Below are 12123 nucleotides of genomic sequence, written 5' to 3'. Positions count from 1 at the left end.
GCTTACAGTCTCTGGGAGGGGGAATATACAAGCATGAAGCCATTTATAATGTCAAGTTGATACTTGGTTGAAAGTGATAAGAGCCTTAAGTCAAACTGGCTTAAGCAATAAAAGTCAGTTTTGGTTCAGGCAACTGGAAACTCCAGGAATAGACTTCAGGCATGAGTGGATCCAGGGGCTGAGTGGTCAGCTATCTGTCTTTTGGCCCGGCTTTCCTCTGTAGGCTTCTGCGTCAGGCATCCTCTTTCTCTGTAGTGGTCTCTGGCCGATTCAAGGCTATATCCTCCTGGTTAAAAGACTTTTTTTTCCCATCCTTCTCAGTAAGTCGTGGGTTTGACTGGGGTTGTGGCAGATGGAAAGCTCTAACTGGCTTAGTTTGGTATTGTACCCCTGGAGCTGAGAGTGAAGTGGGGTCCACCCCAAACCACAAGGACTTCAAGTGAAGGGGGGTGATTCTCCAAGAAAGCCAGGTGCTGTTACCATGGGAAAGGGTGACGGGTAGAGGGCACAGAGGGGGTGTGACTCTTTCAGACTGGAGAGCTGGAGGAGACTAAACTAAAACTCAGAGAATGAGCTGGGGTTTCAGAGTTCAAGATGGACACTCCAGGCTGGGGCACAAGGAATGTTTGGTCCAGCAGTGGGCAAGGGAAGCAAAGGGTGTGTATCTGCAGAGTAGTTGGGGGACAGAATGCCAGAGAGGTAAGGGACAGTGAAATCAGGGAAGGTTTGTATGACACCATGAGGTGTTTCACCTGTATTCTGGGCACAGATCCTCAGATTTATGTTTCAGAGAGATCATTACATCTTTCCACATAGCGGACAGAATGCAGGGGGCCTGGCCGGAAGGAGGGAGACATGGAAGCTTCTTTCTAGAGCCTGGACCTTGGCATGGCTCTCTCCTTCCACTCATCCACATCTCAGCTTAAATACCTGTGTCTTAGAACGGTCTCCCCAGCTGTCCTCTCTATCATTCTCCATTGCAGAGCCATTTTGTTTTCTTCCTTACATTTGTCACTGGCTGAAATGACCTGTTTTATTCACTGGTTTCTCTTGTCTTTACCTTACTAGAATGAAGCATCCTGAGAACAGGGACCTGCCCCTCACCTAGTGTTCACGGTTGTAGCTGTTGCCCATTACAGTTCCTGGCATGCAGCAGATATTTGCTGAATGAATGAAGAGATAAATAAGATAGCAGTCCTGTGAATGGAGAGGCAAGAACAGATCTGAGTAATATTAAGCTGGTAGCAATGACAGATTTGGGCATAAAGGGAAAAAGACACATGGGCTGATGTAGAGGAGGAATAACATGTAGAATTTGGGTTTGGAACAGTCTAGTGGTCATGATGAGTAGGCCATGTGGGTCTAGAGCAGTCTTTCTCAACCTCTGTTTCATTATTGCCTCCCTAAAGGGAACAATTCAATTTCTCCTGAATGAGAGAATTTACCAGGAATAAGATTTTGTTGAATAGGATTGAGCTTTAGTTAGTCACAAATCATTGTAATAACTAAGATTTTTTTTTTTTCTGCTGTCTCTACCTGAACCAGTTTTTCCCCCTAGGGGGCCATATTGCCTCTGTTAAGAATACATGGCCAAAATTTTGGGGGGGGGGGTTGTTCTGGACTGGAGATGCCAGAATCGGGTGTCATTTCTTTTACTTTTTCCTGCTCTCTCCTTGTCTTTCTTTCTCACTTTCTATTTTATTCTCTCTGTTCTTTATCTCTTACTTCTACTTTTTCTTTCTTTCTTTTTTTTTTTTTTTTAAGATTTTATTTATTTGAGAGAGCCAGAGAGCACAAGCAGGGGGAGCAGCAGAGGCAGAGGGAGAAGCAGGCTCCCGCTGAGCCGGAAGCCCGATGCAGGGCTCGATCCCAGGACCCTGGGATCATGACCTGAGCCGAAGGCAGACACTCAACCAACTGAGCCACCCAGGCGTCCCTACCTTTTTCTTTCTCTTCCTCTCCCCTCAACCAGTCCATCAGGCAACATATGTTTTTTGTTTTTGTTTTTTTTTAAGATTTTATTTATTTATTTGACAGAGAGAGACACAGCGAGAGAGGGAACACAACAAGCAGGGGGAGTGGGAGAGGGAGAAGCAGGCTCCCTGCTGAGCAGGGAGCCCCATGCGGGGCTCAGTCCCACGACCCTGGGATCATGACTGGGAATGAAGGTAGAGAATTAAGGACTGAGCCACCCAGGCGCCCCTCAACATATGTTTACGGAGACCCCATTCTCTGATTGATGCTATTTGGGCGTAGAAGAGAGGCAGGATAGGACGTCTGTTTCCCTGCCCACAGAAGAGGGGCATGGTGGGTGGGAGGCTTGCTCCATCCCAAGAGGAGCCACAACATCCCTGGGGAGAACAAACATTTATAGAACAGCCCTGGGCTAAGCTCTTGGGCCTGTGGAGGCTGATTTCAGGGGCAAATGCAGAGCTGCCATTGTTTTCCTCCTCTCATTCTCCCCGTCTCTTTCCAGGGCTCACTACTTGGCTTCTGTCCCAGCTTCCCAGTGTGTGCCCTTTCTGATCAGCCTGGGGAAGAATCAGTTGGACTCCTTGGTTTTAGATTCCCACAAAAAGAATTCAGTCCTTAGGAAGGTACAGCAATGCCTGGTAAGGAAACTCTTCCTGGGTGACACTTTCCCTGATACTCTTTCCTCTCTGGGTGTCTATGGCTATCCTGGGGAGCCCTCGGGGGATCTGGCTGGGACCTTGAGCTTGTGGTGATGGCCCGAAGTCTGACTTGTGGGTCTTAAAGCTGGCCCTGGGACCCTGGGTGGGGCAATCTTGGCCATCGGTTCTGAGGACTGCCATCCTGGGGCTCGAATGATGGGAGGCTGCTCTGGGGGACTAGAAAGATCACAGTACACAGTCTGGGATCTAGGCTGGCCTCTGGCAGTGGTTGGTTATGTGGCTTCCAGCAAGTTATTCCCCTCCTTGAGCCTCAGTCTTCTCATCCCTAAGATGGATGCAAGAGCACTTCCTGCATGGTTATTGAGGGCATGAAATAGGCAATAAATTGTTCAATGCCAAGGCCCAAAGGGCACACTGTCTGAGTGTGAACCCTAGGCTTGCAACTGGCTGGCAGTTTCTTTATCTTTAAAAAGTGGGTGATATTAGAACTTATCTCTTACAGTTACTTTGAAGATGAAGATTAGGACGTGTAAGCTCTTAGAACACTGCCTGGCATGTATTAAACACTCAAATGTTATCTCCTTTTGTCACTGGGGAAAGAGCTTTAGAGGCTTTCAAGTCCCATACAGATTTTTTTTTTTTAAAGATTTTATTTATTTATTTGACAGAGAGAGACACAGCGAGAGCAGGAACACAAGCAGGGGGAGTGGGAGAGGGAGAAGCAGGCTTCCCGCGGAGCAGGGAGCCCGATGCGGGGCTTGATCCCAGGACCCTGGGATCATGACCTGAGCCGAAGGCGGACGCTTAACGACTGAGCCACCCAGGTGCCCCCAAGTCCCATACAGATTTTGAAGTGCTGTTTTTATTCTTGCTATAGTATTATTAGTATGGTCGTTGAACTCTGGGGTGTCCTCAGAGCAATGGCACCAACGATGACGTCAGTCCTCATTTATGGAGTGTTCACCGCGTGCCAAGTCTTCTGCCCGCACCGGCTCCTTGGTGGGGCCTCCTAGACTTCCGAGGCCTGCCTCCCTGGGGTAAAATCAGACCCCATGCTGTCTCTTCTAGTCCATGGTAGGGTGGGTGATTCAGGTCCTGGAACCTTTATGAGGTTGGGGATCGGGATGTATTGTGGAGGGGTCATGATTTTGAGCCCTGCTGGATCTTCCCATCAGCTCCGCTTGTCGGTTTCAGAACAACTCCACTGCTGACGAGTACGTGGTAGACATCGTGGGCAAACTGCTCTGCCACTTGCCGGCAGCCGTCCTCCACCGCGGGGTCTCCGCCCAGGCCTGGGCCACAGCCCTGCACGGGCTCAGAGACTGCCCAGACCTCAGCCCCGAGCAGAAGGCTGCCGTGAGGCTCAGGCTCCTGGAACAGCGCGGGTGAGGAGGGGCCAGGCTCGGCCCCGGGGGGTGGGGAGGATGGGGGGCTGAGCGCTGCACAAGGGGCGCCGAACCCTGGTGCTCCTGCCCTCCAAACAAGAGAGTCTCCGGCTTAGGACAAGGTTAGCCGCTTTCGTTTATTCTAGAAATGTGACCTTTCTTTTTTGGGCCTCAGATGCCCTGTAAAGTGAGGACAGTAGCTGCTCTGCAGGCCTCCGTGGTTGTCACCAGTACGTCTTGGCACATTTAAGGACAGGAGTTTTGAAAAGGTGTAACTTTACAAATGCAAGGAGGTGCATCCTTATTCTTGGGTAATAACAACAACAAACAGTAACAATAACGCAGATGATCAAAGCATTGTCAGCTCTGGGTCCGGGGCAGCTCTGGGCGGGGGAGGGGACGGACACAGAACTGTTTTTTCTTGTGTAGAGTCTTCTCAAGTTGGGGCGGGTATTTGGGTAGGACCTAGCCATCAGTCAGCGGTTAAAGACAGCAGATGTTTCTGGAGTAATTACTCTGTCCCAGGCACATGGGACATGGACTCGAGAGGCCGACTCCTTGGGTTCAAGTTTTGTGTGCGTGGTGGTACGCTTTATTGTCTATGTGACCTGGGAAAAGCTACTTAATCTTTTTGCACTTTAATTTCTACATCTGTAGAATGGGGACAGTCATGGAAGAGGAAGGACAGGCTGTGCTGTTAGTGACAGAAGTTCAACAATTCAAGCTAAAAAAGAAGTGGGAGTTTATTGAGTTCAGAAACAGAATGTAATGGAAAACTCCAGGGGTATACTTCAGGCCTGACTGGATCCAGAGGCTCAAGTGATGTTGTCAGGAATATGCTCCTCCCAGCCCTCAGCTCTGTGTTCCTTGGTGTGGCCTCTATTCTCTCCACTTGGTAATGGGAACAACTTCCAGTATTCTCTTTACTGCCAGAGATACCAGGAGGAAGAGGGCTTCTCCAGTAGTTCCAACAAAATTCCCAAGGGTGACCTGGTGTCCTGAATGTGCTACCCTGCATCACATGCCTGTTCTCTTGGTCAGGGAAGTGGGACTTGCCCAGGTATGAAGTTGGTCTGTTCCTGCAAGAAAAGGATGCTGGGAGACAGAGAAAACAGCACGGTGTTTCAGATGACTGCTTATCCTCTTTTCCTAGACTTCCCCAGAACTGGACGGCCGAGACGACAAAGGACTTGGGACCCTTTCTAGTACTTTTTTCAGGAGATGAATTAAGCTCTATTGCCACAAAGGTACCTCTCTGTTCCATCTTTGGAAGGCTGAAGGGGTTTGAAGGGGAGAGAAAGTGTGGTCAGTTATATACCCCCTTGGGTTTACTGCCTGTTTGCTTTCTGGAACCTTCTTCCCTGCCTCAAAGGGCTCAGATGTTTCCAGCTCTGCTCCAGGATGCCCAAGGTTTGGGAAAAGGGAGTGAGACAGCAGCGAAACCAACTCTGGGCTTTTCACATGGCCCTCCGTCCGGGCAGACGTGCCCAGACTGGGAGCTGTAGGTCAGTTACCACCCTGCTATCTGTGTGCTGCCCACATGCATGCCTGTTTGAGGGCTAACATTCAGCAGTGCCGTATACACATGCACACGTATGTCCAGTGTGTGCAATCCCACGTGCAAACACATTTAATCCAAAACCAAATCCTTATGGAGCATTGCCTTTGGGCACACACTTCGCTTGGAGCATCTCTCCAGAAGTTAGACAGGGTAGGCCAAGAGCTGTGCCAAACAGGTACAAATTTGTCATCTTTTTGCTGTATAATCAAGCCACGTGATCTCATTGGCACGTAACAATAAGTATTAATTTCTTGAGGACTGGTCTGTGGGTCACCGGGACTGCTCTGCTTCCAGAGTCTGCTTCTGGGGCTCAGGCTACCTGGCGCTTGTTCTTCACGCCATGGAGGTCTGAAACTCCAGAGGAGTTTTGAAAATGACCTGGGAAGGTCATTTTCCATTGGCCAAAGCAAGTCACATGACCAAGCTCAACCTCGGAGGGGCAGGAGGTAGTCTCCTTCATGCAGAAGTGGAGAGTGGGGAGGGAGTAAGTATTTGCTGGACGAGACTCAGATGGACTGCAAGGCACATCCACACACTCTCATCCCCATACGTGCACGTGCAAGATGTACATTGTCATACGTGCTCAGCAGAACCTGAACACACAGCGTGTCACCCAGGTTCACACACAGCGTACATTCCAGTGTCCAGGCATGGTAAAATCGTCTTCTGGGGTGTCCATATGGTCATAAGTAGCAGATGCATGTATATTATGTACTTATCTAATCTTCTAAAGATCAATGAAATTGAAAAAGCTTTATCTCAATACGGTTAAATCTCAGAAACAGCGCAGGGTTAAAAAAGGTGAGTTGCAAAAGAGTACATATAGTAGGATACTAAATAAATGAACAAATATTAGTTAAATTAAAATTTTTTTTCACTATGAAAATGCTTTAATGGTGGTGGGTTTTTTTTTTTTATCATGAAAATAGTTACATTAATTTTAAGCATATGCAAAAACAGTTCTAGATGTAAGTCAAGTTTAGAAGTGCATGAGAATGGTTAATGCCAAATTCAGGGTGCTGGTTACTTCTGGGGAAGGAAGGACACCAAAGAGGGAGGGAAGGACCAATCAACTATATTTGTGATCTTTTATTTCTTAAGTTAGGTGTGGGTACATGGCTGTTGTGTTGTATTATTCTACTTTTTTTAATGACTGAAATATTTAATAAGACAAGTAATACATGCTCCTGGTTAAGACATTTCAACTATACCAAAAGCTACAGGATGGCAGCAAGTTTCTCCTCCACCGCCACTTCTAGGTCCCCAGCCTGTCTCCCCAGAGGTGATCACTCTTCCCGGATTCTTCTGCATCCTTTCAGGAAAATCCTCCTCCTACTTATATATGTTCTTCCCTTAAAAAATACAGAATGGAAAATACCATTCACTCTGCTGTGCATTTTGCTTTTTAAAAGTTAACTATGTCTCTTGTGAGTTGCTTGTGACCATAGCTGCACATGACAATCACTGGAGAGATTCTAAAAGGACACCTACATGGCCCCCACCCCAGGCCAATGGTCTTAGAATCTTCGGGGTGGGGCCTGGTGTCCGGAGGTTTCCCAGGTGATTGTCACCTACAGCCAGGATGGGGAACAACTGGTTTAGAGTGGGACACTAATTCTGAAGGTTAGAATTGAAAGAGGAGCTATTATAACCTGAGGGGCTTTCTCTTTGGACAGAGTGGGACCCAGTGACGCATAGCTGTGTGAGAGAGCGTGATAAATGCTCTGGACTCATTGTCGGGCCTACCAATAATATCCTGGGTCTTGACAAATCGCACTGGTTCTAGATGAGAAATGGCACCTTCTCCAGGGCAACTGGAAGCTCCCTCGTTGCTAGTCTCCACTCAGAATTAGAGACCATCCTCTCTTTCTACTTAAAAAAAAAAAAAAAAAAAAAGATTTATTTAATTATTTGAGAGAGAGAGAGAAAAAGAGCATGAGGAGGGAGGGTAGGGGCAGAGGGAGAGGGAGAGAGAGAGAAAATCTCAAGCAGACTCCCCGCTGAGCACGGAGCCCAATCCCACAACCACGAGATCACAACCTGAGCCAAAATCAAGAGTCGGACGCTCAACCCACCAAGCCACCCAGGCGCCCCCTCTCTTTCTCCTTTTTATGATGAATGTAAAGTTTGATAAAAATTTAAAAACAATACCAGACCAAAACGGGGTAGGATCCCCTACATTTTTTATAGATCTTATCAGGTTGCTCCGCTAATTCTGTACCGTTTAACAGTCCCATAGAAGAATTAGTGTGCGTATTTACTGCATTTTGCTCAACATTAAGTGTTATCACTTCATCTTATTTTTAGGTATTCTCACTTTCTTTTATTTTTGGTAATCAGATGGGTGAAAAACAATATATACTTGTGGTATTGAACATTTAGTGGATTGCTAATGGGGTTAAGTATTATTTTGTATGATTCTTTGTAGAGACCAAGTTAGTTGAGCTATGGGATGCAATTATGTAAGAAGCTGCTATAGAAGAAACACAACCCCCAAGGGAGGGAGTAAGTAGTATCATAGTGTAAATCTGTGTTTAATGTGCTTTAATTATTATTTGTTTCTCCTCCTTCCTCTTCTTTCCTGCACACAGTTTCCGGATATCCTTCAGCAGACAGCTTCCGAGATAGCTGGGACCTTGCCCCCCGAAGAATTCCTCTGGGCTGTCTTTGACTCTGTCCGGAACAGCAGTGAGAAGAGCCCCAGCTCTGCCCCCAGCCCCGGTGAGTGTTTCCGGGGTGTCCCAGCTGGAGCTGAGTAGCAGGTGTTTGGCCTCAGTCCCTGGCATCCAGAGGCCTCCTTTGTCCAGGGGATTGGATGCAATGTTGGCAAAGCATCATGGCAAAAAGCCACAGGCCAAAGAATGTCCCCTGTAGTAAAGTGATTTGGAATCACATCTTATGCTCCTTACCCAGGCCAGTCAGTTAAATGTGATCACGTGGCAACAAACGTTTCAAAAGAATTGACTTAAAGGGTGTAAATGGCTGAGTGACAGTGTATTGCAGTGCTGGGGCCAGGCTGTGAACCCTGGGTCTGTTGCTTACTGGCTGTGGGACTTTGGGTAAGCCCTTTAACCTCTCTGTGCCTCCGTGTTCATCCTCTGTAAGATGGGGAGAATGAAAGTCCCGATCTCCTTAGGTTGTTATGAGGATTAGTGGATTGAAACCTGTAAAGGTGTTCACAACAGTGCCGGGCAATGTAGGAAATGTTCCATAGGTGTTAGCTCTTTTTATGATTTTTGTGCACCCACTGAGCACAGACTTGTACCAAGCAGGAGGGGGCAAGGTTAATCAGACCCAATCATAATTGTAATAAGAATGGCGGGCAGTCAGTGCTTGCTTGCTTTCTTGCAAAAAATAATTACTGAGCACCGACTGTGTGGACAAAACAGACAAAAATCCCTGTCCTCAGAGGACTTACTTTCAAGGGGCTGGGCTGTGAGGGTGGGTGCCCGACAATGAATCACACACACAGTAAGTAAAAGACATAGTATTTTGGGGGATGGTAAGTGCCAAGAAGGAAAATAAAGCAAGGCAAGGAAGGGGTCAGGGAGTGGGGGATGGGAGGTTATAATTTGCAAAGAGAACCGTGGAGGTAGGTTTCACTGAGAAGGGGACATTTCGGGAGAGCCCTGGGGATCGTGAGCGTGGGCTGCTTGGACATGTGGCGTTGCAGTCTTCCAGGCAAATGGAAGTGTAACAGGAACAGAAAGGAATGGGACATGAGAGGCCAGTGTGACTGGAGTGCACGAGAGACAAGGCCACATAGGGCCTTATAAAGGAAGCCCTAAGGACTTTGTCTTTGTCTTTGGGTTGGGATCTCATGGAGGCACCAAGCAAAGAAGTGTCATGATCCGATTTATGTTTATCTCGGGTGGTCCTCTCTCTGTGCACCCCTGTCCTGTGATGTGGGTGCTGTGCTTGCTTCCCTTTTCTTGACACGGGAAACTGAGGTTTAGAGAGAGATTAAGAGACTTGGCCAAAGTCAAGGAGTGAGCAATGGCAGCTCTTGGATCTGTGCCCAGAGCTGGTGGCGATCGCCATTAGCTCCTCCTGCTCTCACAGCCCAGCAGTCACTTGTCACATGGCAGCCCACCTGCTCCGTGCGTGCGGGCGCGCGAAAGTAAGACTCGCCGCACTCTGGGGAGGACCCTCTGTTAGGACTGCATCGTCGGGGTTTTCTTCCGTGGTTCTGGATATTCATTATTGCTGTGCTTATAGTAATTAATGGCATAGCAGAATTACTAGTTGGTTTCATTTCAGTTAATTTGTGTGTTGATTCATTCAACCAATATTTGCTAAACACCTACTGTGTGCCAGGCAGGGACCACAGCAGGATAAGACCAAGTCCCCGCCACACGGTATAACCATTTTGTTCCTCTCTAATTCTGTACTATCACTGGATCCTGTTGTCATTGGAAAGTGGGGGTGGAGTGGGGGAGTCTAGGAAGGATGTGTCTTTTGTGGTAAAGATGCTTGAGGACCACACGTGGCAACCTCAGTCTGGTCCACTTTCACCTCTTGACTGGAGTCCAATGAGTTGCCATTGAGAGGCAGTGAGAACGGAGTGGCCACAGGGCTTGGGAATGTCTGGCTCAGGTGGTGCTGGTGAGTCTGTGAGCCTCAGAGGTGGACGGCTGCTAAGACAGGAAAGCCAGGATTGTTCTTCAGACAAGGAGCCTTGGGGGAGCACCTAGGTGGCTCAGTTGGTTTAGCGTCTGCCTTTGGCTTAGGTCATGATCCCAGGGTCCTGGGATCGAGCCCCGCATCTGGCTCTCTGCTCAGTGGGGAGTCTGCTTCTCCTTCTCACTCTTCCTCGGTGCTTGCTCTCTCTATACATCTCTCTCAAATAAATGAATTAAAAAAAGAAAAGAAAAGGAGCCTTGGGTTTTCTCCCAGGTTGAGCACATTGGGGAGAAATATCTCATTTGTGTGTTGATGATGTTAACTGGTTTGACCAGGTGATGTTCAACTTAGTCAAAGACTGAAATGGATGGGTTTTCTCCTATTGCAAAGGAAAATGCAAGAGGCCCATTTCTCCTCTTTCCCAGAAAGTGGGAAGACCATAGCCTCCATGATGGCAAATCGTCCTTCCTTCCCACACTTAAAGATTCTATTTATTTATTTGAGGGAGAGAACGTGCGCAAGCACGCACACACAAGCGGGGAGTGGCAGGCAGAGGGAGAAGCAGACTCCCTGCTGAGCAGGGAGCCCAGTGTGGGACTCGATCCCAGGACCCTGAGATCATGACCTGAGCCGAAGGCAGACGCTTAACCCACTGAGCCACCCAGGCATCCCACCCTTACCACACTTAAATAGGACTGTTTCTTCCTCGTAATTCTGGAAGCCTTAACTCTGGGTTGCAAACAAATGCGAGGTGGCAGCTGCTGGTAATAGAACTAATAAAGATAGCTTACAAGTACTGAGTGCTTACTGTATACCTAGCATCGTTCTAAGTGCTTCATATATAATAATACATTTAATCCTTCCAAAAATCTGATGAGATAATTTTATCCTCATTTTACTGACGAGGAACTGAGGCAGAGAGGGGTTAAATAATTTAGCTTTGGATTTGAATCTGAAGCCAGAACTGTTCACCACCAGCTCCCACCGTCCTCCAGGCGATTTGGAGCCCCACTGTAATGTCACAGAGCTCCTACTGCGTGCATGTGGCTGTGCAAAAAGTTGGCATTTCCGTGATTTTGTTACCAGATAATTAGCAAGAAGTGGCCGAAGTGGGATTCAAGCTGCTCCTCGCGTCCCTGCTCTCAGTGTCTATGCTCCGCTGCCTCTCATGAATAAATCCACCCGGACAAGGAGATTACTCATTTCAATAAAGACTAACATTCCCTGAAGCTCTCTTTCCTCTGTTCCTCCCCGTTCTTGAGGTTGCCATGGAGTCATGGCTCCTTCTTCTGGTGACATCTTCAAGTTGGCGGAAGCCAATGCCTGCTGGGCCCCCCAGGACCTGCTCTGCATGGAGGAACACACGTTCGTCAGGAACGTGGAGCTGCTGGGGGCCGTCAGGGGTTTCAGCCCCCCTCAGCTGATGACCCTAAAGGAGAAGGCAGTACAGGTAAAGCCCACCTCAGGGAGGGAGCTCTCAAGAGAGGGAAACCCCAGCGTGACGGTCCCAGCGCTTCTGTGTGTAGAACCCACCTCAGGGAGTTTTCATGGGCGTCGTGCCATTGTAATTTCTCTGTATCGACTCGGTGCCATAGGCGTGCACTCCACATCCGAGAAATTTCTAGTTCCTCCCTCTCAGGGCTGTAGCACAGAACAGAGATGTGTCTTGGCATCTCATGGACACTCAGTAAAAAGTTCTGTGGGTGTTCTGGTGCTTCTGAGACGGTTTCCAGGAAGGGTGCCTTTTCTTTCTCCACTTGGAGAACCTCAATTGCTGCTTACCGCAGATTTTCTCAGAATCCATTGCAAATTTGTCTGAAAACATACCAGGAAGGAGTAAAACGGAGACTACAAGTCTTTTTCCGTCTTTATAAAGTTCCCTTTGAGTGGCTTGTTTCAGCCATTTGGATAGTTGTAGAAT

The 12123-nt window shown here is 48.0% G+C and overlaps 1 protein-coding gene across 7 annotated transcripts in view; it reads left to right on the top strand.

Moving 5' to 3' along the window:
• The window catches only part of OTOA (otoancorin), a 65578-nt gene that overhangs the window by 38771 nt on the left and 14684 nt on the right, over nucleotides 1-12123 (top strand). For all 7 annotated transcript variants that reach the window (XM_036097351.2, XM_036097349.2, XM_036097347.2 and 4 more), the window contains 5 exons: nucleotides 2477-2612; nucleotides 3828-4018; nucleotides 5172-5265; nucleotides 8171-8300; nucleotides 11465-11652. In XM_036097351.2, coding sequence (XP_035953244.2) covers nucleotides 2477-2612; nucleotides 3828-4018; nucleotides 5172-5265; nucleotides 8171-8300; nucleotides 11465-11652 — 739 coding nt within the window. The remainder of the gene's footprint in view (nucleotides 1-2476; nucleotides 2613-3827; nucleotides 4019-5171; nucleotides 5266-8170; nucleotides 8301-11464; nucleotides 11653-12123) is intronic.

Source organism: Halichoerus grypus, chromosome 6 (assembly GCF_964656455.1).
Source record: "Halichoerus grypus chromosome 6, mHalGry1.hap1.1, whole genome shotgun sequence".
Classification (NCBI taxonomy): Eukaryota; Metazoa; Chordata; class Mammalia; order Carnivora; family Phocidae; genus Halichoerus; species Halichoerus grypus.
This window is presented reverse-complemented; position numbering and strand designations above follow the sequence as displayed.